General features: G+C 49.7%; 1 protein-coding gene across 2 annotated transcripts; it reads right to left on the bottom strand.

The window, feature by feature from the left end:
• Window positions 1-79: 79 nt before the first annotated feature.
• On the bottom strand, window positions 80-26,705 carry HEXD (hexosaminidase D). Of its 2 annotated transcripts, XM_046674879.1 has the most exons (15): window positions 26,508-26,705; window positions 25,954-26,073; window positions 25,014-25,059; window positions 23,258-23,396; window positions 18,410-18,519; window positions 16,434-16,521; window positions 7,036-7,200; window positions 5,586-5,769; window positions 4,723-4,794; window positions 4,088-4,283; window positions 3,091-3,173; window positions 1,688-1,766; window positions 1,517-1,618; window positions 1,233-1,322; window positions 80-604 (listed from the first exon to the last, which is right to left on the bottom strand). In XM_046674879.1, the coding sequence occupies exons 4-15, from the start codon at window positions 23,339-23,341 to the stop codon at window positions 397-399; spliced, it is 1,461 nt and encodes a 486-aa protein (XP_046530835.1). In that variant the 5' UTR covers window positions 23,342-23,396; window positions 25,014-25,059; window positions 25,954-26,073; window positions 26,508-26,705; the 3' UTR covers window positions 80-396. The 2 variants fall into 2 exon arrangements, with proteins under 2 accessions (XP_046530835.1, XP_046530834.1); XM_046674878.1 differs by having other exon boundaries at window positions 1,517-1,766.
• Between the last annotated feature and the right edge of the window lie 6 nt (window positions 26,706-26,711).

Here is a 26,711-nt window from a genome sequence, read left to right as displayed (position 1 = left end):
CTGTAGGCTTTGAGATGAGGGGGAAGGAGTTTGTGTGGCCAGCTCCCCTCCCCTGGTCTGGGTTGTTTCTGGGCTGCCAGGGCGAGGCGGGTCCTGGGACCACTGTGAAGGCCTGACTGCAGCACTGGGAGCCAGGGAGTACGAGTCTGTTTCAGATTCTCTCAACATGACTGCTAGCTCCTGCTCTTTTTATTTCAGAACTCAAGTCCCACATGCAGGTCATCACTCACTCCCAGGGGCCTTTTTCTCTGTGTTTCCACTTTTCTTTCCCCAGCGATAACTGTCTACCCTGGGTGCTGCCTGCTTGCTCGCTGTCCTGGGCTCAACAGGAGGCAAGCGTCAGGCCGGATGCAGCTGGACAAGGGTGCAAGGAGGCCCACGATCGGCCCCCTCCCCTCAGGGGTCTTGACTCGTGTCCAGGCCAGGGCTGGCCAGTGAGGGTGGGGGGCCAGCCGCCTCACTGAGGTCCTGCAGCAGACCCTGCAGCTGCTGCAAGCTGGGGTACACGTTCTCCTCCAGCCACTCTTCCACGGTGTCCGAGTAGAAGACACGCTGCAGGGCGGCCTCCAACTCCCCCACGAGGGCACTCCACCTGGCCAGGAGACTGAGGACCACACACGGCAGTGGGCCCACCGAGTGAGGACCCCTGGGTGACAGCCCAGGCCTACGCACTCTCCACTCATGTCCTCAACAACCCCAGGGGTCAGTGCAGTTCTGTACCTCAGTGAACCCATCCGTAAAATGGGGCTATTAGTGCCCACCTCACAGGGCTGGTGGGAATGACAGTGACTGTCACATGAATAACATCTGAAACTCGAATGTGCTTTATGACTGGCTGGCAGGGTTTTTCTTGTGCATGAACCTGCTGACGGTTGACAGCACCTTACACTCAGTGGGACAGGCTGCACTGGCCTCAGCTGGGAGCCGTGAGCCAGGAAAGCACCGGGGAGGGCTGGCTGGCGGGGACTCTGTTCCTGTGGTACCAGGAGGGCGAGGGGCACAATGAGCCCTGGATGCCATCAGGGCATTTGGCGACCTTCACTCTCGTGGGATCAGAGTGCCTTAGCTTTTCTCTGCTGGAGGGCACAGCTGATTCAGCAAAGTTTTCACCCAGGAACCCCTGGCTGCGATGCCTAGAAAGCTTGTCTTAGCGCAGAGCCGATCGACACGGAAAGCTGCCACCTGGTGGGAGGCCGGGCAACCTGGGTGGGCACTGTCTGGTGGGGGGCTACCTGAGGGCCTGGGGCTGGATGTGCTGGATCATGACCGGGTGGATGAGCTTCCGCCTGCGATGGAAGGGGCTGAACCAGCCGGTCACGTACCTGGGGGGCAAATCCATGCACCTGGTCAGCCCGCTGCAGGTGGCCTCCGGTGGTTTTTAAATAATACCTTTGAATAAAAGTCTGGTAGAAGTTTTAAAAAGTCGTTTCCCCACTAGAAAGTCTCCATGCAGGATGGGCTGGCCCGTGCCCTGTCCGGTGCGGGGCACAGTGGCGGCTCGCCCCTGCCCACTCACCTGTCCCTCTCCAGCAGTGCGTCCACGGAGCTGCGCAGGTGGAGGCTGACTTGCGTGATGAGGGCGAGGATGTCGCTTCCGGGGAAGGAGCCGGCTCCTTCCCTGCACAGAGACGCTGAGCTGAGACGGGCCCAAGCGTGAGGGGAGAGGCAGGGCTGGGGTGTGGGGTACCTCATAAAATCAGTTATTTCCAGGCTGGAAATCCCTAGGAAGTTCTCCACTCTTGCTTTAACATCTTCAGCAAAGCCTCCTGAAACCAACCACAGACAGAGGCGGTTGGTGCAGCCTCTGGAGAATGGGGAGGAGGCCTGGTCGGACCTCCAGGCCCTCAGGCTGTGGGCTAAGTGACCGAGGGGGTCTGCCTGCCAGGGCTGGCCAGGCACGTGCCAAACCTAAAGAGACCTTGGGGATGGGTGAGCCCAGTGTTTCTCATTATGCGTGTGAAAATGCGTTTGTGGTGTTAAAAACTAATGGAAATGGAAATGAGATCAGCGTGGCCAGCAGCATCTCCACCCAGGAGATGATGCTGAGATGCCATGTGGGGTGACCTCGGCCTTCCTGCAGGCAAGCCCAGACCGCGCTGCCTGGCCACTGCACAGCCACCCAGGGATCATGCAGTGGTTTGCAATCGCAGTTTCTCACACAGTGGAACACTCTAGGGCAACTGAAGCAAACCAGGGAGGCGCGCAGGAACCAGAGTGAATAAACCTCCAGGTCAGGGCGGGTGAGAAGCACCCACCAAAGGAGGCTAGTCACAGGCTGGCAGGAAGCTGAGAACATGCAGGGGCCACATGTGGAGGCAGAAGGTGGAGGCGCGTGGAAGGGCTGCCAGCTCCCGGGGGAGGAGGAGCTGAAGTCCACGCCACTAGTGTTAACACTTCTCGGTTATCTGCTGTGCCCTTCTCTAAATGGTTGAATACTGACACTCAGAAAGAGTAAAATGACAGGGTCTGCCGTCTCTCCCTCCTCTCTGGGCCTGCACAGTCCTCCTTAAGCAGCATGTGTTTCCGTGCCCCGCCTTCCTAATGCATTCAGACATCTTTCTGCGCCAACACCACGTACACCATCATCTTAAATTCCTACAGTCTCAGAATTTAAATGTACACACTTTATTTACCCAAGCCCTTCCACTGACTCCTGACTTCTGTCCTAGTCGGTGCTCTAAGGAATGTCCCCACATCTCTGCCCCGTGTCCCGCTGCTCCCGCGGGTGACCTAGAAGTGGGAGTGCTGGGGTAAGGTGTTCCCCTGGGCCCGCACAACTTGCCAGCACTGGGTGTTTAGGACATTCATGCAGCAAAGGCGGAACCTCTTCTGTACCCCATCCATGATGAATTTCTTTCATGGGTTCACTATGTCTGGGGGGCTCTTCCCCCAACTTACTGGCTTCCCTTAGGTTTAGGTTTGAAGATGTGGGGTGGTTGGGCAGCTAAGCTGGGCTGGTGAGCTCGTCCTCCCCAACCCATGAGGAAGACCCTAGTCCAGCCCTGAGGAGGCGGCAACTGGGGGCATCGGGCACTCGGCCTCTGTGCCTCCTGCCCTCCTATCTTCCTGGGAGGAGCAGGGGGACCATACCATGTAGGAGTGACTGCAGACAGACGGCCAGGGACGGGATCCCCACGGGCAGCAGTTCGCACAGCACGGAAAAGTGGTCGTACCTAAGTCCACAGGAGAGGGGCACTCAGCTCCCGCCGCCCTGTGCCCTGCAGCAGATGCTTGCACACTGTTCACTGCACTACAGGACAGGCAACCAGAAGCTACTGCAGTGCCGCTGCTGCCTCTGGAAATGTCCATGGGCTTTCCAGTGGCTGGCAGACACACTTGGACCTTGCCCAGGAGACCCCGCCTGGGGCTTACTGCTCTGCGGTCACCAACCTGAAGTCCTTAATGAGTTCAGCTTTGTAAGTGAGCTTGGAGCATCTGCAGGACACAGGCAGGGCCTGGAGCTCGCCTGCAGGGCCCTGCCTCCGGCTGCCTCCTGCTGGTTCAGGGCACTTGCCCTGCCCTTGGTGCTGCGGCCACCTGGCCTCCCTCTCCGCCACCCCAATCACAGGACAGGACCTGTGGCCAGGACTTGGCCCAGGACCAGGGGTTCATTTGTAGCTCTACTTTTCAAATGGTGTGAAATCCTGAAAGAGCCAAAATCTGCCCCCATGGCGTATGTGAGACGCAAACAGGCATCTGTGGCCTAGAGGTGAGGCTGCAGACCTAGAGGTGAGGGTGCAGACACGTGTGTGGATCACATAGCGGTGTGGGGCCAGGAGGGCCAGCGTGCTCTGTGGACCTGAATACCCTGTGCGGCGTCCCCTCTGCAGAGTTTGTTGGGAGGCCCCAGGGGTGTGAGGGGCCCAACTCCAAATGGCTTTTTTGTGCAGCCACCGCTGCTCCTTGGGGGCCCAGGCTCCTCCCACACTCTCCTCAGAGTGCCGGCCCCTTCCCCTCAGCCAACCTTGGGAAGGACTGAGGCTGAGACTGGACTGGTGAGGAGGGCAGTTTGTCTGGGCACGGGAGCTGCCTTGATCCTCCCTGGACAGGCCGGCCCCGAGAGCTTCCCTGGGCCCAGGGGCCTTACCTTTGCCAGCCTGTCAGGACGATGCCCTGCAGCATGTCTGCTGGGCCACTGCCGGCTACCTGCAGCCACTGCACGTGGTTTCTGAGGTGGTGCTCGATGGGGGTCAGGGCCTGGTTCACGCCCGTGGCCCCTTTGAAGGCACTGGCAGCCCACAGCTGGGAAAAACCACACTTCCGGTACTTTTCCATGAGGAGGGCTGAGTGAGAAAGTGAGGTGTGGCTGGCTTGGGTCCCCAAGGGGCTGCAGCCGCCAAGCCCTGAAACTCGGATATCCAGATACCATGCTTGTCCAGACGGAAAATCGGGAGGAGCCCATGACTGCCCGGTTTAGTTCTGGACAGGCTTAAATCCCGGTGAGAGGAGAGAGGCCAGCTGGTTACAAGTGGCCCCTGGTTCACTTGTTCATTAGGAAAACACAGAGAACGGCCATCCCATGAGTGACCCAGGTGGCAGGACATGTGCTGAGGGCCCGCTCCCCCAGGGCCACAGTGGGAGGAGGCCTTCGGTGAAGCAGAGGTAATTCACAGAATTCTAAGCCAAGCGACTGAGGCCCTGCATTCCCCTCAGCTGGGTAGTTGGGGCTACAGGGTCTTGGGGGCCAAGACAAGGGGTTTCCCCTGGAAACATGGTACTGACCCTTGCCATGGATGTCCAGGTCGGCTCCATAGTCCCAGAGCACAGGCTCCACCAGCTGTGGCACCCCCGACGCTGGGGTTAGAGAGAGGCCGTGAGCACCAAGACCCACCCAGAACACCCTCCAGCCCACACTTCTTGAGTTAAAGTGGAACACAACCCGTCTGTTTCAGGACACGTGGGTTTTAAAGTACAGACTCCACACCGTGCCAGATTTTTGGCAGTAAATGTCACAGCCACAGAGCCAGCCAGCTTTAGAAATGACTGGACTCTGGAGTTCTGTCATGGGTGAGCCCCAGGCCGTCTGTCCCAGAGCTTCCTGCGAGGGTGGACATGCTCTGTGTGCTGCGATGGGGGCACTAGGCCCAGGTGCATCAGGAACACCAGTAAATGGATTTAATTCTAATTAATCTTAATTACAACCCAAGTGGCCACATGTGGTAGTGGCTGCCTTGAGGACACACAAGCCCTGCAGAAGCGTGAGCAGCTCCGCGGGTCTTGGCTCTGGGCCGGGGCTGTGAGTGGACCACAGGGATGTGAGACCACGGGGACTGGGAGTGCCGCTGCTTCCCTCCACCAGTGGCTCGTCCAGCAGCTAGTGCGAACCTCAGCCACGGCCCCCTTCAGGGGTGGCCAGTGAGGTCATGTGAGGCCAAGGCTGCCAGAAGCATTGGACACCCTCAGGGCCCATCAGGACCCTTTTGCCCCCCACTCTCCCCTTCCTCCTGATGTCCAGGGCCTTGTGGCTGCTCTCTGGTTCAGACGCGTCGCTTCCGTACTCCTGCAAGATTCTAAAATATCTTTCAGGGGAATGGCAGTTTTGTGTGAGAAAACTGAAAAAGTGGTTCTAATGGGGTTGTCTGGACCTGAGAGCTGGTCCTCGGGGATGTCCCGCAGCATGTCGTCCCACACCAGGGGCGTGGTGGCAGGGTGCCGGGCCTGCACGTGGCTGGCCACCGCCTTCACATGGGACAGACACAGTTTTGCTTTGGTGTTCTGCTCCTGCTGCAGCCACTGTCTCGAGGCCTCACCCTCTCCAAGGTAATAGACCTGGAGGGAAGACACAGGGCAGGTTTGCCTCCAGATCGCCCTCCTCACCCACAGACATACTTGGGAGAGACCAGAGTTCACGCCGTGGCCTGAGCGGAGGAGGCAGCAAAGGGCGACCCTGCCTTCTTCACTGGGACCTAACCTGCCGTTCGAGATCTCCTGTGAACGTTCACAGCAGCTCTATTCACAACAGCCAGGAGATGGAAGTCGGCCAGGTGTCCACCAGTAAGAGGATGGTAAAGAGTGTGCTCTCCTCATACACTGGAATATTACTCAGCCACAAACAGGAACGAACCACTGACACATGCCACAATGTGGATGAAGCTCGAAAACATCACGCTCAGTGAAATGAGCCACAAAAGGCCACATACTGCATGAGGCGGCCAATCCGTAAACACAAAGGAGATGAGTGGCTGCTGGGGGCTGGCGGAGGGGGCTGGGGAGTGGCTGCTAAGGGGTGTGGGGTTTCTGTTTGGGGGAGGAAACGTCCTGGAACTGGACAGAGGTAGTGGTTGCACGCTGTTGTGAATGTGCTTAGAAGTTACTGAATCATATGCTTTCAAATGGTTACAATGGTAAATTCTGTTCTATGTATTTACTACAAAAAAAAAGATTTCCTCTGAAGAAAAAGATCAAGCCCTGGGGATAAAACCTGCAAATCCCCATCCACCTCAGGTCCAGCTGTGCTCAGCCAGCTTGGAATCTTCCCCAGGCCTGTCTGTGTTTCTCAAGAAGGGGTGAAGCAGAAGGGTGAGGGGTGGAGGCCACGTCACCCGGCATCCTGGGAACTGCCTTTCCAGCTAGTGCGCCATGGCTGCAAAGGCCCACCATACAAAACTGCATTTCTTCAGCTGGAAGAAGTAATCAGCCCAAACTCCTGCCCAGGGCCAGCCCTGAGGCCGTGAATTTGCCTAACTGGGGAGTGGCTCTGCTGCTGCTGTGGGTGTGGGCAGGACAGCCATTTCGGGCCCAGCCCATCGCTCAGCTGACCTGCAGGGTCCGTGTGGGGACGGGAGAGTCTATGCCCCGCCCGTGCCTTGCTTGGCTCTCCAGGCTTGCCCGTGCGAGGTCACCTGTCAGCTGGGATGAATGCCCTGACCAGGGAACATCTCCTCAGCCAGCCCCTCTTTACCCTTTGGGATGTGGACTATTTCTTGTATTTAAGAGAAGAACCCATGAAGCAGGAGAAGGTGACTGCTGCAGAACTGGGGAGAGCACGCCCCACTGGTGAGGCTTAAGGAGTGGAGAAACAATGAAGGCACCCACCTCGTCACAGCCGATGTGGAGCCACCGGGCACTGGGGTGCAGCTCCATGATCTGGTCGATCATGGCTCCCACCAGTGCCAGGGACTCCGCCTCATGGGGGTTCAGTGTGTTGGGGAAAAGTGCCACTTCTCGGAGGTGAGTGAGAGCCTCGTGCTTCAGCACGAACTGTGGAGAGAAGACAGGAGGGGGCTCAATGACACTGGGGGACAGAAGCTTGCACCTGAGCTCCGCGGCAAGGAGCCACTCTGAAGGAGACCCACAGCTCCTGCCTGTGAGTTGCCTGAGCCCTGACGGCTGGGGCCTGGGCTTTGTGGTTTAAACTTACCGTGTCTGCCCAGTCTTGGCAGAGGGGCTGGGCATGGCAGTGTGGGAGGGGTCAGGGCCAGCCACGGGGCTGTGCTGCGGGAGCAGCAGGGAACTGAGCCATCCAGCTGGCTCATCATGGCTCGTGGCCCTTCACTCCCTTTGATTCTAACTGGGCTGAGTGAGAAGACTGGAGAGACAGGATCAGTCACATTCAGAATGACAGGCTGGGAAGACTCCCCACTGGAGTGGTGTGAAGAGGTTGGCAAATCCTCTCCCCAAAACAAGGATGAAATGGAACCATTAGCCAAAAGCAACCATTTCAGGGCTCTGGAAGCCAACCAAAGGGGAACAACACATGGGGAAACATTTGTGGGAGAGTCAGCATGACTGCAGCTAAGAAGAGAGGTGCTTCGAGCAACGTGGTGGCATGAGCTCACCCAGGACTCTCTCCCCTCCAAATTACAACTAAAAAGAGCAACTGCTTTCCAACCAAAAAAAAAATCCTGATAACAGAAACCATCAGAGACCCACAGGAGCCAAACGACAGAAGGTGGAGGGGCTGGAGCTGCCCTCGGAGAAGCTAGAACGGGGTAGGAGAGAACTTGGCTCCCTCCCCTAGAGACTGGAATCGCTGCCACGGGTGCGGGAAGGGGCAGTGGAGGGGCTGCGCGTTGGGGATCATCCAGGACTCCCACCGCCGGTGCAGTGGAAACCCTCTAACGGGGAAAGCTTTCACGTGGGGAAACCCCAGCAAGCCAGGGCCCTGGGAGACCAGAAAGTGAGACCTGATCCAATACAGGTCGGCTTGTGAGAGAAAGTGCCCCTCCTCCCCCAACCGAAGCTGTGCACCACCATTGGCTGAAGGCAGAGGGCTCAGAATGCAAGGCTCTCGACCCCCATCTAGTGGCGACAGGCTGTAACCGCAACCGAATAATACCATCATGCACAAAAACCGCTCCTCTACCATCCAGCAATTTATAAAAGCTCCAGGCCAAAAAGAAAGCAATAAAAATAGAGAAGTAGGTCCTGAGGGCTTGGAAATGGGTAAACTAAGTGAAGATGAGTTCAAAATAGCTATCCTCAAAATACTCAATGAGGTAAAGGGAAATATAGAGAAACAAGTCAAAGAGTTCTGGAGTTACTTCACAAAAGAGATTGAAATTATAAAGAAGAATCAATCAGAAATACTACAGATGAAAAATACAATGGATCAGATAAGACAGAATACAGATTCCCTGAATGCCCGTGTAGCTACCATAGAGGAGAAAATTAGCATAATCGAAGATAGACAGGCTGAATGGCTCCAGACAGAGGAAGAAAGAGAACTAAGAATTTAAAAAACTGAAGAAAATCTCAGAGAAATAGCTGACTCGATGAGAAAATGCAACTTAAGAATCGTCAGAATCCCTGAGGACGTAGAAAAGGAAAATGGAGCAGAAAGTGTGCTCAACGAAATAAGAGAAGAGAACTTCCCAAATCTAGGGATTGAGAGAGAAATGTGTGTGGAGGAAGCTTTCAGATCTCCTAGATTTGTCAATGTAAAAAGACCTACTGCAAGACACACAGTAGTAAAAATGGCAAAAATGAAGGACAAAGAAAGAATACTCAGGGCAGCAAGGCAGAAGAAAGTAACCTACAAAGGAACCCCTATCACACTTTCAGTGGATTTCTCTACAGAAACCTTACAAGCTAGGAGAGATGGGAGTGACATATTCAAAATTTTAAAGGATAAAAATCTTCAGCCAAGAATACTCTATCCAGCAAAAATATCCTTCAGATATGAGAGAGAAATTAAATCTTTTCCAGACAAACAAAAGCGAAGGGACTTCGTAGTCACAAGACCTCCACTACAAGAAATCCTCAAGAAGGCTCTCACACCTGACATAAGAAAAAAAGGGAGAAAGGGGTCACAAAACACAGAGTAGGGAGACAAACAGATAGAATTGGAATAGCATAGCAAATATTCAACTACAGCATTAGGATAAAGGGAAGGAAATCACCAAAGCAAAGACAATCTTATCACTCTAACCACAAACTCATAATGCAAGTTGGAATAAGAGATGAAAATAATAATTTAGGAGGGGAGGAGGAAAGGGACTGAAACAGTCTAGGCTAAGGAAGTAAGAGACCACCAGAAAATGGACTATATTATACACGAGATTCTGAATACAAACTTCAGGGTAGCCACTAAACTAAAAAACAGAACAGAGACACAAAACATAAATAAGGAAAAATCTAAGAAACCCAGCATAAGAAATTGCAGAAGTCAATGGACAGGCTAAAACACACAGGACGAGAAACACAGGAAACACAGGAAAACCGGAAAACGAGCAACAGAATGACAGCAGTAAGCCCTCATGCATCAACACTCACCCTCAATGTGAACGGACTGAACTCCCCCATAAAAAGACACAGAGTGGCAAAATGGATTAAAGAGCAAGATCCAACAATTTGTTGTCTCCAGGAAACACACCTCAGCTCCAAGGACAAACACAGGCTCAGAGTGAAGAGGTGGAAGACAATACTCCCAGCTAATAGCAAACAAAAGAAAGCAGGTGTCGCAATACTTATATTAGACAAAACAGACTTCAAGATAAGGCAGGTAAAGAGAGACACAGAGGGCCAATATGTAATGATCAAAGGGACACTTCATCAAGAAGAAATAATGCTTATAAATATCTATGCACCCACCACAGGAGCACCAAAGTTCATAAAGCAACTATTAAGAAAACCTGACAAGGACAGCATGAAACAGAACTACAGGCCAATATCGCTGATGAAGATAGATGCAAAAATTCTAAACAAAATTTTGGCAACCCAAACACAGCAATTCATCAAAAGGATCATACATGATGATCAAGTGGGATTCATACCAGGGACACAGGGATGGTTCAACATCCGCAAATCAATCAATGTCATACACCACATCAACAAACTGAGGAATAAAAACCACATGATCATCTCAATAGATGCAGAGAAGGCATTTGACAAGATCCAACAGCCATTTATGATAAAAACTCTGAACGAAATGGGCATAGAAGGAAACTACCTCAACATAATAAAGGCCATATATGACAAACCCATAGCCAACATCATACTCAATGGGCAAAAACTGAACCCCATCCCCCTGAAAACAGGAACGAGACAAGGATGCCCTCTATCACCACTCTTATTTAACATAGTACTGGAGGTCCTGGCCAGAGCAATCAGGCAAGAAAAAGGAATAAAAGTAATCCAAATAGGGAGGGAAGAAGTGAAACTCTCGCTGTTTGGAGACAACACGATCTTACATATAGAAAACCTCAAAAAATCCATTGGAAAACTGTTAGAAGTAATCAACAACTACAGCAAAGTTGCAGGATATAAAATCAATTTACATAAATCAGTAGCATTTCTATACTCTCATAATGAACTAACAGAAAGGAACTCAAGGGGCTGGCCCCATGGCCGAGTGGTTAAGTTCATGCGCTCTGCTGCAGGCGGCGCAGTGTTTCGTTGGTTCGAATCTTGGGTGTGGACATGGCACCGCTCATCAAACCACACTGAGGCAGCATCCCACATATCACAACTAGAAGGACCCACAACGAAGAATATACAACTATGTACTGGGGGGCTTGGAGAAAGAAAGCAAAAAAAAAAAAAAGAACTCAAGAACACAATACCATTCACAATAGCAACTACAAGAATAAAATATCTTGGGGTGAATTTAACTAAGGAAGTGAAAGACCTATACAATGATAATTACAAGGCTTTTCTGAAAGAAATGGATGACGACATAAAGAGATGGAAAGACATTCCATGCACATGGATTGGAAGAATAAACATAGTTTAAATGTCCATACTACCTAAAGCAATCTACAGATTCATTGCCATCCCAATCAGAATCCCAATGACATTCTTTACAAAAATAGAACAAAGAACCCTAAAATTCATATGGGGCAACAAAAGACCCCGAATTGCTAAAGCAATCCTGAGAAAAAAGAACATAGCTGGAGGCAACACAATCCCTGACTTCAAAACATACTACAAAGCTACAGTAATCAAAACAGCATGGTACTGGTACAAAACCAGGTGCACAGATCAATGGAACAGAATTGAAAGCCCAGAAATAAAACCACACATCTATGGACAACTAATCTTCAACAAAGGAGTTGAGGGCCTACAACAGAGAAAAGAAAGTCTCTTCAACAAATGGTACTGGGAAAACTGGACAGCCACATGTAAAAGAATGAAAATTGACCATTCTTTTTCACCATTCACCAAAATAAACTCAAAATGGATCAAAGACCTAAAGGTGAGACCTGAAACCATAAGGCTTCTAGAAGAAAATGTAGGCAGTACACTCTTAGACATCAGTATTAAAAGGATCTTTTCGGACACCATGTCTTCTCAGACAAGGGAAACAATAGAAACAATAAACAAATGGGACTCTATCAGACTAAAGAGCTTCTTCAAGGCAAAGGAAAACAGGATTGAAACAAAAAAACAACCCAATAACTGGGAAAAAATACTTGCAACTAATACATCTCACAAAGGTTTAATATCCATAATATATAAAGAACTCACACAACTCAACAACAAAAAATCAAACAACCCGATCAAAAAATGGGCTGGAGACATGAACAGACATTTCTCCAAACAAGATATACAGATGGCCAATAGGCACATGAAAAGATGTTCATCATCGCTGATCATCAGGGAAACGCAAATGAAAACTACACTAAGATATCACCTTACACCCATGAGAATGACAAAAATAACTAAAACAAATAATAACAAATGTTGGAGAGGTTGTGGAGAAAAAAGAACTCTCATACACTGCTGGTGGGAATGCAAACTGGTGCAGCCACTATGGAAAACAGTATGGAGATTCCTCAAAAGATTAAAAATAGAACTACCATGTGATCCACCGTTCCACTATTCCACTACTGGGTATCTATTCAGAGAGCTTGAAGTCAGCAATTCCAAAAGTCCCATGCACTCCAATGTTTATTGCAGCATTATTTACAATAGCCAAGACATGGAAGCAACCTAAGTACCCATCAACAGATGAATGGATAAAGAAGATGTGGTACATATATACAATGGAATACTACTCAGCTGTAAAAAAGAACAAGATCATCCCATTTGCAACAACATGGATGGACCTTGAGGGAATTATGTTAAGTGAAATAAGTCAGATAGAGAAGGACAATCTCTGTATCACTCCACTTATATGAGGAATTTAAACCTGTGGACAAAGAGAACAGATCAGTGGCTACCAGGGGAACGGAGGGATGGGGGGTGGACACAAAGGGTGAAGGGTTGCACCTATAACACGACTGACAGACATTAATATACAACTGAAATTTCACAAGATTGTAACCTATCATTAACTCAATAAAAAATTTTTTTAAAAAAAAGAAGAGAGGTGCTTCTTGCCTGGGTGCTCTCCTCCCCGCTCAGGGCTAGCTGTGGGTGAACCCGCCCCTGGGGGCCATTAGTAAGGGCAACAGCCTTGCCTGAACTCTGCGGTCCCCATGGGGTGAGCTGCCCCTAGAACAGAAATGTAACAGGTGACCCTGGAAATGAGAGTGCTTCAGAGGCGACACCTGCCCTCCTCACATCCCAGCCGACTGGGGGCGACATGCGGGGGACCTGAGAGCGCTGGGTGGAGAGCAGCCACAGACTGAGAACTGGCTGAACTCTGAGTGCCCCTGGCCCCGGCGGCACAAGGTGGAGCCTTACAGGCTCAAGGACAACCTCGCCTACACCCCGGCTGACCAGCAGCAGATTAAATCCTGACCCTGACAATTAAATCCAGGCAACTTACAACCAGCTGCAGGGGAAAAGGTCAGCTTTGATACAACATATTATCTGAAATGTCCAGTTTTCAACCAAAAATTATGAGATGTGCAAATAAACTGGAAAGTGGAGCCCAGACTCAGGGAACAAACGAGTCAATAGAAACTGATGCTGAGTGGGCCCAGGTGTTGGATTTATCAGAAAAATTATTGCAAAGGAGCTATTATGAATATGTCCCCAGAATTCAAGGAAGCTCTATAATAATGGAAATGACAATTCCATTTCATGGGCTCAGCAGCCAATTTGAAGGTATGCTGCTTTTTTTGGTGAGGAACATTGGCCCTGAGCTAACATCTGTTGTCAACCTTCCTCTTTTTTTTTTCTCTGCAAACCCCTAGTACATAGTTCTATGTCCTAGTTGTAACATCATTCTAGTTCTTCTATGTGGGGTGCTGCCATAGCATGGCTTGATAAGTGGCGTGTAGGTCTGTGCCCAGGATCCGAACTGGCAAACCCTGGGCTGCTGAAGTGGAGTGCACAAACTTAACCACTCGGCCACAGGGCTGGCCCCCAGCAGCCAATTTGAAATGTCAGAAGAAAGAGTTAGTGATCAGGACAGTAGATCAACAGAAATAATTCAATCTGAATGACAGAGAGAAAAGGTGGAAGGATATGAACAGAGCCTGAGAGACCCGGGGGCAACACCCAGTGAACCAACATATGTGCAAAGGGAGTCCCAGAAGAAAGGAGACAGAGAAAGGGACAGAGAACACACTTGAAGAAATGGCCCAAACCTTCACAGGAGTGAAGGAAAACAAAAATCTACAGATCCAAGGAGCTCCACAGACCCAAGCAGGATAAATGCAAAGAAACCCAGGCCTAGACACATTGCTACCAAACTGCTAAAAGGCAGACGCAAACGAAAATCTTGAAAGTATCAAGGAAAAAAATAACACATTTGGGAGAACAACACAATTAATGGCTGACATACGATGTTCATGGATTGGAAAACTCAACATAGTAAAGAGGTAATTTTCCCCCCAAGTTGATTTACAGATTTAACACAGCTCCAGTCAAAATCCCAGCAAGGGCTCTTGTAGATACACAAACTGATTCTAAAATATACATGGAGAGGCAAAGGAACTAGAGGAGCCAAAACAGGTCTGAAAAAGAACAGAGGTGGACGAATCTCACTACCTGGTTTTAAGACTCGGAATAAAGCTATAGTAATCAGGAAAATGTGGTATCAACAGAAGGACAAACGCACAGACAACCGGACAGAACAGAGTCTAGAAGGAGACCCTCACAAACACAGTCAACTGATTTCTGACAAAGGTGCAAAGGCAAGTCCAGATCCCAAGTTTCAAAGAAAGGACCGTCTTTCCCACACGTGGCGCTGGCACCACTGCTCATCTCAAGTGGCTACATGCCATGTGCAAAAAACAACAAACCTCAACCTAAACCCCACACAAAAATTAACTCAAAATGGATCCCAAGTCTAAATGGACAATGCGCAAGTGGCAAACTTTAGAAGAAAACAAGAAAGGTCTTCGTGACCTGGTGACTGCCAAAGTTCCTAAAAAAATGACACCAAAAGCATGGTTCATCACAGAGAAAACTTCTCAAAATTAAAGGCTTTTGCTCTTTGAAATACACTAAGAGAATGAAAAGACAAAGTACAGGCTGGGAGGAAATATTTGCAAACCACATATCTATCAAGAGACTTGTATCCAGAATACACAGAGAACTTTAAAACTCAACAGTTCAGAAAGTGAAATGGGCAAAAATCTGAACAGTTATTTCACCAAAAGGGATGTACTGATGGCAAATGAACGCATGTAAAGGGCTTCCTACAGAAGGAACCACCCCAAGGACATCTCAGTTTTGGACTTCTGGCCTCTAGAACTGTGAGAATAAATTTCTGTCGTTTTAAGCCACCTTTCGTGGCCCTTTACGATGGCAGACCCAGGAAACAAATCCACCCCAAGAGCAGAGTGAGGCACTTAAGGAGGCGGAGTGTGGTCTGAGCAGGCTGTGCTGGGAGATCAGCCTGCCTGTGGTGGGGAGAAGGAGTGGAGGGGACAGGGTGACGCTGGGAGACCTGTCAGGAGGGTTTTCTATAGGTGAGGCAGCAGTGTAGACAAGGAGGGTGACAGCAGGATGGAAGCAGTGCTGACTCAAGACACAGAGGAGCAACGGCAGCCAGCCGGGCCTGATGATGGACTGGCAATGCAGTGGGCATGGGGGTGCTGGGGACAGTGCAGCCCCTCCCTGAAGCTGGAAGGGGCCTCTCAATGCAGCTGGAGATGGGGGTCTGGGAGTCACTGAGGACAGGAAGGGGAAGCAGGGGCGGAATTGGCTTTGTCCAGAGAAAGAGTGTGAAATGGGAAAAAAGCGGCCTCGAGAGGAGCCATGAGGACTGCTAAGTCCAGTGGCAGCTACAGGACCGCACACAGTGAACAGAGGGCTCGGGCGTGGCCAGATGGAGAGCGTGTTGGCAATGCCAAAAGCCAGTGAGAGTCAAGAGAGGACTGAAACTGTTAGTGGAATTAGTGACTCAGAGGACACCGCTGGCCTGGGGAGGTGCTTTGTCGGGGATGCGGTCCCCGGTGATGGAAAGTGACAAGCCCAGAGAGCACAGCAGGGAGAGTCAACCAGGCAAGCGGGGGACTGATTATGGGAGGGAGTCCCAGAAGGCACCCAGAACACGAGCACAAAGCACGAGAAGGCACGCGTGCCCCAAGTGAAGGCAACTCCTTTATGCCGACAGTGAATGAAGACTCGGGGGAGGACCGTCCTAGAGCTAACGGGTGCATTCGATAGAGGGAAGGATGGAACCTGACAGCCTGAGATCAGCGCTGTCTCTCACTGCTTCCTGCTGTTTGATGCGGATGTGAGAATATTTTTGAAGATCACACAGGAGCTTGGGGAAATATTTCCAATATTAAGTGAGAAAAGGACACAGAGAAAACATACAGCATGTTTTCTTTTCTTAATGTTGCATTTTACCTCACACAATAATATTTCGATGAATGCAAGTTAAAAAGGAAAACAGCCAGCCTGCAGGGCTCCGTGGGAGTCACCCCCCCCCACTTCCGGCTCTTTTCCTCCCTTCCTTGGACAGAGGGCACTTTGACCTAGAGCTCTGTGCTCTCGGGCTTTCACAGGACAGGGGCTTCTGGGAGCAAGAGCCTCTCCGTGCGGCCCTGAGCTGCTCCCCTGAGCTGCTCCCTGCCTGTGGCTGGCCACTGCCTGTGCACCTGAGCCCCACCCCTGGGCATCAGGTGACTTCTGTTCCTCTGACTTACCTCCATGTGTCCAAATGTCTGTACCAAGGGAATGACCTCTAGGTTGTTCAGCGTGGCCAGGTGCAGGATCTCTTTGATTTCAAAGGGGCTAGAGACAAAGATCAGCCAGAGAGGCTCAGGCCAGCTCTCGTTCACACTCCAGCTCCCACTCACGCGCCCTCCCTGCCCATCCTTCCTCATCAGGTTCCTGGAGCACTCTCCCGGGGAAACTACTAACTGAAAAGCTCAACAGATATTCTTAAGGTTTCAGAGAAGGCTCCTGCTCTAGAACTTGGGAAATAATGCCCTTTATGTCCTCAAGTAACAACTCACTTTTTACGCACTATTCTAACCCAAACTTTACAAGAGGCTGAAGTCACTTTACAAGAAACTGGGCCACACAAGGAATCAAGTTCCAGAGCAGGGGTCGGCAGATGGGCTGGAGGGCAAATCTGCCCACCTGTTTTTCTACAGCCCGCAACCTAAGAATGGTTTCTACATTTTAAAATAAAATAGTTGAGAAAAGTCAAAAGAAGAATATTTTGTGACATGTGAAAATTATATGAAATTCATATTTCAGTGCAAACAGAGTTTTATTGGCACACCCCCACACTCACTTATTTACATCTGATAATCTGTGGCTGCTTTTGCCCCACAGACAGTTATAAGAGAGACCAGACAGGCCACACAGTCTAAAATATCTACTGTCTGGCCCTTTATAGAAAAAGCTGGTGATCCCTTTAATAGAAGAAAGAAGAGTTTCAAGATTCCGGTGGAGTGAATTCACCCCAGTGGAATGAATTCACCCCCGTGGGAGTTAGCATCCCCATGTGTGCACGGATAAAACCCTCTTAGGTAGCTGCTGTAAGCATGCCTGAGGGAGAAAATGCCCGAGGTCCCTCCAGGCCAGCACTCTGCTACCCACGCCATCAGGGTGACATCCTGGGAAGGGCTGACGTCCCACTCCATCATGAGTTGTCAGTTACGAATTTATCTCAATTTCTGTATGTATTTGAACCATCTCTTAACTTAATCAGTTCTATAAGTATTGATTATATAAAGGTCTGTCTTTACCCTAAATATACCTTTTTCAAGCTTCACAGGAACCCCAGCACCTTTTTCACTTAAAAAAACAAATGAACAAAACATGTTCGTTGTAGGAAAGAAAACAGAGCAGTATGAAGAAGACAAAAGCCATGGGCAATCTCCCCATGGTAGGGGCACTCTGGTTCATACCTTTCCCGCCTACCCATCCAGGCACATGGGGCATGCTCATTTTGGGGAGTTCTGACACAAAGAGCCAAACCGCGCTCCAGAAGGGCTGCACGGCTTTGCATTCCACCAGCGGGAGGTCAGCTCTTTCTCACCCTCGTGAACACAGAGCACTATAATTTTTTAAAAAACTTCACCAATTTGGTAGCTAAAATGGCATTTCACTGTTGTTTTGATTTGTTTTATCATCATATGCTTCTTGGTATTTTTATTTCCTTTTTGGGATCTGCTATTTAATGTCCTTTGCCTGTTTTTCTTTTGGATTGTTGATTACTGATTTCATGGACACTGTAACCTTGAAGGCAAGTGGGGTGTGCCCATGAGCACAACATCTGATTTCATTGATTCTGACCCTCTCCCCCTTAGTCTTCACTTTCCCGATGAGATCCCGCCTGTGGCCGTAAAGAGCAGCCCTCCTTCCCCGCGTTGACACCTGTCACAGTGCTCCCTAGGCGCTTCACCTGCAGATGAGGACACTGGCCGACGGACACACAGGTCCCAGCTTTTCCTGGGGGGTCACAGCTGAGGCTTACTCTCTCTCTTAAACATTTCCAAATCCTCCTCAGTGAATGTGTTTTATTTTTGTAATTACAGACAGGAATTTAAAAAGACTGAAAAGCACTGTCCCGCTGTTGTTAAAGCCTCGCTGCCCTCCTTGCATCTCCAGGCCACCGCCCATGCCCACTCTGCATCTGCTGCACACAGTGTCGCCGTGCTGGGGGTACCTGTATGCGTGCTTGGCCCTCAGCAGCCTCAGGTGGCCCTCGTAGGGAAACATGTCTTCATACTCAATGAGGAGGCCGTTTGCACCCAGGGCATGGAAGAGAGGAAAAATCTGGGGGGAAAACAGGGATGTCAGGAGGAAGTGACTATTTGAACAAAAAGTGACATATTTGCAGCATGTGGACCTTTTTTTAGCTTATGGACATGGATTGTAGGTGATATTTGTATTTTTTCTGGAAACTTTTAACTGGAATGTGTACTTTTGACACAGAGGGGTGGGGGGACTGCATGCTGTAAACTGGAGCTCTCTCTAAACAGCAGTGATGGTGGCTTAGCTGGGGAGGGCGGGCTGGGCGCTGAGACAGACAGCCCTGCTCCAGACTCAGGAGCAGCTCCTTGTCCGGCTGCGACGCAGCACAGGGGAACCTTCTAGAGCACAGGGAACTGGGGGGCACAGGGGAACCGACAGAGCTCTGAAGGGCTGGTGGTGAGTGCCTGGAAGGCGGCATCGATGAAGGAGGTGGAAGAGGGAACAGAGGAGCGGCAGCTCTGGGGGCTGCTCGTGGGCTTCTCCCCCAGTTCTCCCCGTGTCTACTAGACACAGCGCTGAGATTCCTTCTAGTCCGGCGTCAAAACCAGGGTGAAGCAGAGCACATTGTGGGCGTGACTCCCTGCAGATACGTAAAACAGCAACCCATCTCCACGAAGGGCTGCTGCAGGCTTTACATGATTTAACCATCTCGTCGACGTTGCTGCCAGCGTTCTTTCCCCAAGGATACGGGAACATTCTGAAGCATGCTGGACGGAAGGAGGAAATCTGCCTGGGATTGAAAATTAGCTGAGGATAATGCATAAAATGGGCAATCACTGACTGACTGCACATTACTGAAGGAGGCAGACTGACTGTGGAAAGGAGCTGGCTAACCCGGTCAGACACGTGGGTAAACAAAACACACCATTATGGTGTTTTCCTCTTTCCCTTGCATTTTTGCATCTGGTTTCCTTTTCAGCCTTGACCATCTGACCACCTGTGGGCCTACTGGGCAATTCTGTCCTCAGGGTTGGTAACAATCCTCTGTACACAAACGCAGGGGTATCATTTGATGAGCTCCTGTGCATCTCTCACCAAGATTTGACGACAGCCAACATTTTGCCAATTTTATTTCACCTAATTTCCACCTTTCTTTTTTTTTCTTTTTTTTTTTTTTTTTTTTTTTTGAGAAAGCTTAGCCCTGAGCTAACTGCTGCCAATCCTCCTCTTTTTGCTGAGGAAGTCTAGCCCTGAGCTAACATCCATGCCCAGCTTCCTCTACTTTACATATGGGACGCCTACCACAGCATGGCTTTTGCCAAGTGGTGCCATGTTCGAACTCGGGATCCGAACCAGTGCACCCCGGGCCACCGAGAAGTGGAACGTGCGAACTTAACCACTGCGCCATCAGACCAGACCCCACTTTTCTTTTTTGACTGGAGTATTTTAAACCAAATCCTAGATGACATATCTTTTCACCTATATATCTCTGATTAAGACATTTTAAAAAGCATAACCACAATACCATTATCCCATCTAACGAAGTAATTCCTTAATCTCATCCATGTTCAAATTTTCCTGTTTCTAAAATCTTTTCACACATGGCGTGTTTGAACCCAATCCAGACAGGGTCCATACAATACACTTTTTTGAATGGATCTGTGAAGGTTCTTTCGATTTGCAACAGTCCTCTCTGCTTTTTTTTTTATTTGAAATTTACTTGTTGAAGAAACAAGGTCATTCGTTTTGTATGGTTTTCTAAATTTTGGAATTGATGGATGGTAATCTCAGGATGTCCCTCAGTGTGTGTGCCTAATTCCCATTCTTGTGCATGCTAGTGGTTAGATGTGAAAGTGCAATTAGGTTCAGGTTTCATTCTTGTGGTAAGAATGTTTCACAGGTGGTTCTAGAAGGCATAAATTGGCTGTCCCACCAGAGTGATTTTGGGCTGATCACTGGGTTCAGGGGGCATCAGCGAGATCCACCCCTTGAACTTCTGCCTAAAGATTTTAACAACCACTGATAGTTATTAGTTAGCTGGCATTAAACAGCAAGGTGGTGACTTTCCAATTATGCCAACCCTTCTGTGAATATTGGCTGGAATTCTTCTTTAAGGAAGAATTTCCTCTCAGCAGTTATTGGGTTACTCCAGTCCTAATGCTGCAGCTGCAGGCTGTTCTTCAATAAATTCACTCAGTTCTTGGATGTTTATAATAGTTGGTCTGTGGCTTTTATACTTGAAGGTCAACTTGGCTGGATACAAAATCCTTGATTCATATTATATTTTCTTGAGTATCTTAAATATATTGCTCCTTTATCTTCTGTCATAAAATGTTGCTGTCAAAATATCTGATGACAATCTGATTTTCTTTCCTTACACATGATTTGGGCACACTTTTTCCTGTGTGCCCAAAAGATTTTTTTTTCATTTTCATTTTCTTTAGAGTCTGACACATTTACTACAAGATACCTTGGTGTATATCATTCTAGGTAAGTTCTCCAGGTACACGGCATGACTTTTCAACATGCAGAGTCGAGTAGTCTTTAATTTCAGGACAGTGTCTTTGAATTGTAGTTTCTTAGCATCCGTTCTGCAGCATTACTTTGGGTCTCTTCTTTGGGAACTGTTGAACATTGAAAACATGGACACAATATTGGGCATCTTCCATCAAGAGGTGGTGTCTATTCCAAGCCTTGAACCTGGGCTGACCTTTCACTTGCTTTATCAAGAGTAACTCTGGGCCCCCAGCAGCCCTGCAGCGTCTGCTCCCACGCTCTCGAAGCACTGCCCTGCGACTGCCACGCTGAAAAGAGAGCTGGCTCAGCTTCTGAGAGGACAAGAGCCCACCTGGAGGAGAGGAGGCCAGGCAGAGGAGAACCAAGGTGCCAGCGGACAGTCAGCACAAATGCTAGACATGAGGATAAGGCCATCTTGGACCACCAGGCCTTTCTAGTTGTCACGGGACTGCAACCACCCGAGGAAGCCCAAGTCAGACCAGCAGAAGCAGCCAGAGAGCCCACGGAAACAGGAGGAATAATGAATGGTTGTCTTAAGCCCCTAGGTTTGGTGTGGTCTGTCCATTATCTGCAGCAACAGATAACGGAAACAGGAGCGCCAGTGACGTCTCAGTTGGATCTTTGCCCATCTTCTCTATCAATTTGTCACAGTGCTTTTTCTTTCTCCACTTTTTTTTTTCCTTTTCTGTCATTTATTTCCCAATACTGTTTTCCATGGTGTCTGTTTACTTCTGTTCTTCTGGTTTAGTCTCCATTTCTGACTTTTTTCTTTTTCTTTGTCATTCATTCCTGGGGCAATCTTTTCACAGCCTCCTTTTGTCTGGTTATCATGTTTCTGGGCTTTTCCACATCTGTTTCATGCTGTTCTTTCACAGCGTCTACCATTTTCTTAGTATCTTTGATCTCATTTTGAAGTATTATGGTAATACGGAAATAACAGCTCATCTGCTCTGTGGTCACATGTTCCTGGTACACCCTCCTTGTCAGAATGCTACTCAGATCATCATCCTCTTTTTTCTTACAATGCCTCTGTATGGTATTTAAGCACCATCCTTTTCTGTTGCTCAAATGAGATCTGTTTTCTTGCATTTTTAAGAACAGGTTCTGGTGTTTGGGATGGAGATGGGCCAGCCCAGGCTCCCACCTTCATTGTCACGACAGGATTAGCAGCTGTGGACTCTGTGCAGCTACTTCGTCTCTGCCTCCTCTGGATCCCTTCCCCCTGTAGCTGAACCTTCTCCCTCCTTCACCCTCGGTATTCCTGCCCAGCTCAAGGTGGATTCTTTTCCCAGCAGTGAGTCCTTAGTGTGGGGCTCTGTCCTTCTGGAGGTATTTCTGAGAACCTCGGGCTTCCCCAGCACTGTCTTTTGAATCTTTTTGAACACCTCCGCAACTTGGAGCCACTGACACCTTCCCAGCATCTCGCTGACAGGAGACCTTGACCTGAGGGGCCATGGTCGTCAGAATAGTCGGAATTCCTTTCTCTTTCCCCCACCACCTACTGCTAGCTGCTGACCCCAGCAGGTGCTGTGCTGTCTGCTCTGGCCCCACCCACTCGCACTAAGGAATTCACAGGGACACCCTGATACCTGCTTTTGTTGAAGAGCACTGCCATGACAAATTACCACAAACTGGGGGGCTTAAAACACTAAGGCCTTATTCTCTCAGAGTTCTAGAGGCCAGCAGTTCAAAATCAAGGTGCCGGCAGGGCCGTACTTTCTCTGAAGCCTGTAGGGGAGAAGCCCTCCCGGCCTCTCCCAGCTTCTGGTGGCTGCCGGTGATCCTTGATGCTCCTTGGCCCATGGATGCATCATTTCCTGTCTCTGCGTCTGTCCTCACCTGGTGTCCGCCCTGTGAGTCTTCACATCCTTCTCCCTCTGGGCACGTCTCCGGGTCTCAATCTCCCCCTCCTTATAAAGGCGCCACTCATGGGCACAGGGCCTGCACTACTCCAGCAGGACCTCCTCTTACGTCACTGACATCTACAAAGACCCGGATCAGGCCCCATTCGCAGGTCTGAGGGACTAGGATTTGAACATCTCTCTGGGGACACAGTTCAGCCCACGGCGAAGAGGTTGTGGCCTTCTGCCCCTTCTGTTTTCCCTTTGGCTATGCTGGTTGTTCTGTCTGTTTTGTGAGGAGATTTGGGGGAAATTCAGAATCTGTGTTGCTGCCACCATCGTGCCCCAACCCAGAACCCGAGGCTGTGCTCTAAGCACACATCTCTACAGAACATCGTTCACAACGTCAAAGGCCAACCCCGGGGCAGAGGTGAGTCTCGAGAGGCAACAGGAGCTCTTACCTCCGAGAGGTACGAGACCTTTGGCGGAGCTCCTTTAAGGTCCAAATGAACTAATCGCATCTTAAACGGTGAGGAACCAGACATTTCACTATTTTTTGTGAAGGTGTATAACAAAAATCTCTTGTCTGGGCCCTTCTTCCTGGTGGAGAAACGCAGAGTTACAAACGAGCGACGGCTCCTTCTGGCCTTGCCCTTCCACTTTCTGTCTCAGTTCTGAAATTAAGCGGGAGGAAACTCATTTCACCAACATGAAAATGGATCAAGATGCCTTGCTCCACGTTCAAATAGAGGGACCTCTGCCATTTAGCTGTGATTTGCCCCTAAAACAGAACAGCATTGGTTTTCTTATAAGATGGTTGTGATCTGTAATAACAAGAATGACTGCTAAATAATTCCATTTTAAAGATCCTCTGAAACTATACATACTGCGCCAATGAAACAGTCAGCAGATATTGCTAAGCACTTTTCAGCTCCCACGATATGGTGTTTCTGTTGAAAATTTATCCTCAATTTTATTTTACTTTGGATAGCATTAAAAATAATTTACATTTCTAGAGCTCAAGTCAGCTTGGTTGTGTGGAGGAAGACACTGCAAAAAACTGCTCAGGTGACAGGAAACTGTCTAGGATTTAAAATAAGCCATTGATAATCTGAAAAGCAAATGAGCCACAAGCATGCCAGGCTGACTAGTTCATATTAGACTAAAGGAAGTGTCTGGATGATGAGGAGGCAGCTGGGAGATTGTGAAATCTTATTTTTTTTCTCTTAGAAAAGCATAACGGACTACATGGGAAAAGGAAAGAGAACCGTGTCTGCGGGTCATGTACTCACCTCCCTAATGCAGACTGCACATTCCGGGCAAGGAGTAATAACCCTTGACCTTAAGGAATCTAGAACACAGCATGGGAGATAAAACAGATGCACACAGAAACCAATCAGTTTGATTTTTTTTCTTCGGTGAGGAAGATTAGCCCTGAGTTAACATCTGCCACCAAACCTCCTCTTTTTGCTGAGGAAGATTGGTCCTGAGCTAACATCTGTGCCAATCTGCCTCTATTTTATATGTGGGATGCCTGCCACAGAATGGCTTGATAAGCTGTGTGTAGGTCCAAGCCCGGGATCTGAACCTGTGATCCCGAGGCTGCTGAAGCAAATCACACGAACTTAACCACTGTGCCACTAGGTCAGCCCCCAATCAGTTTGATTTTTTTAAAAAATAGATTATATTCAAGACAATCTCAATGACAAAATTCTTAAAGCAATTAAGTACACTACCAGCTGAGAGGTGGATGAGTTTTATGAAAACGCATTCTGAATAACTGCAATACTCTTGGGGCTGGCCCCCTGGCCGAGTGGTTAAGTTCGCGCGCTCCGCTGCAGGCGGCCCACTGTTTCATTGGTTCGAATCCTGGGCGGGGACATGGCACTGCTCATCAAACCACACTGAGGCAGCATCCCACGTGCCACAACTAGAAGGGACCCACAACGAAGAAAATACAACTATGTACTGGGGGGCTTTGGGGAGAAAAAGGAAAAAAATAAAATCTTTAAAAAAAACACAAAAAACTGCAATACTTTTAAAGCTGAACTGTTTTAAAATCCTACAAACCAAATCTATTTTCCAGGGAAGAGATTTAAAAGAAAAATTTCAAGCCAAGAGATCTGCATTGGCCACGTGTGCAGCTCCTTCTATTCTGAGAGAAATCCTCCTGTCATTCCTGTGACACTGGGGTGACAATGAACATAGCCATCTTACCTGCAACAGACACAGCGTTGTTTCCCAACACAAGATTCTGCCAAATCTGCAGGAGAAGGAGGAGAGAAGTCGGCATTCCATCTCGTTATGAGTGTGTAATTGCTTTGATTCCCTCCTGCATGACGTCTTACAAGTGAGATTATTTCAAAGACTTGGGTTGGTGCTAGCCCCGTGGCGCAGCAGTTAAGTTTGCATGTTCCGCTTTGGTGGCCCAGGGTTTACCGGTTCCGATCCCGGGTGCGGACATGGCACTGCTTGGCAAAAAGCCATGCTGTGGTAGGCATCCCCCATATAGAAGTAGAGGAAGATGGGCACAGATGTTAGCTCAGGGCCAGTCTTCCTCAGGAAAAAGAGGAGGATTGGCAGCAGTTGGCTCAGGGCTAATCTTCCTCAAAAAAAAAAAAAAGGACGGGTCAACTGCCGCTATTATTTTTTTTTTTTTTTGGTGAGGAAGGATGGCCCTGAGCTAACATCCATGCCAATCTTCCTCCATTTGTAAGTGGGATGCTGCCACAGCATGTCTTGATGAGCACTGTGTAGGTCCGCATCCAGAATCCAAACCGGGAACCCCGGGCTATGGAAGCAGAGCATGGGAACGTAACCACTAAGCCACTGGGCCAGCCCCGTCACTATTCTTGATCAGACTAACAGTAGATGTCCAGTTGTCCCTGATTCCTCGGGGTTTTTAGGAGGGTTACCAAGAGCCCCTCAGTGGTGTCTGATCTGCACTTATTTTCCCAATGTCAGGTCCCACGATACGATGTTTCTGTCGGACAGATCTCTTTTTTATGGTCCAATGAATCTAAGAGAGTTTTCTTTTCCCTGAGTATCAGTAAATTCTGCACCTTCTTCAGACACAATACTCATGAATGAACTTCACTGTTAACTCCGCCATTCAGAATCTTAGGTATCCTGACAGGGTTAAGACCTTACTTCATACCTACTGGAAGGAAGGTTCTGCAGGGATATTGGAAGCTGTAAAGACGCAGCAGGGCCTCCAGAAGGTACACGTGTACTGAGCGCCAATGGGTACCAGCGCCTGCAGGTGTGGCACGGACCCCTGGAAACAGGGTCGTGAACACCCTTCAGAGAGGGTCCTGGAGGCCCTGGAAGGGAGATTTGGAGACCCCGGGAGGAGGACGGGAGACCCCGGGAGGAGGATGTGGAGACACCGGGAAGAGGATTTGTAGACCCCAGGAGGAGGACGTGGAGACCCCAGGAGGACAATGTGGAGACCCCGGGAGGAGGACGGGAGACCCCGGGAGGAGGATGTGGAGACCCCGGGAAGAGGATGTGTAGACCCCAGGAGGAGGACGTGGAGACCCCAAGAGGAGGATGTGGAGACCCCGGGAGGAGGACGTGGAGACCCCGGGAGGAGGATTCGGAGACCCCGGGAGGAGGATTCGGAGACCCCGGGAGGAGGACGGGAGACCGGGGGAGGAGAATGTGGAGACGCCAGGAGGACGAGAGACCCCGGGAGGGTGACGAGGAGACCTGAGGAGGAGGATTTGGAGACCCCAGTAGCGCGCGCACAGCGGGCGAGGACGCACTTCGGCCGGACGGCTCCGCGGCGCGGCGGGCTCCAAGGAGGGTGCGAGGAGTCCGGCCCTGCGGGGTGCGTTGCGGTCCGCGCCCAGGTCAGCCCCGCCCTGCCTGCTCGGCGCTCGGCCTCCGATTGCTCGGGCCTCGGCGCCAGCC

The sequence above is a fragment of the Equus quagga genome, chromosome 11, assembly GCF_021613505.1.
Source record: "Equus quagga isolate Etosha38 chromosome 11, UCLA_HA_Equagga_1.0, whole genome shotgun sequence".
NCBI classification, from domain to species: domain Eukaryota; kingdom Metazoa; phylum Chordata; class Mammalia; order Perissodactyla; family Equidae; genus Equus; species Equus quagga.
This window is presented reverse-complemented; position numbering and strand designations above follow the sequence as displayed.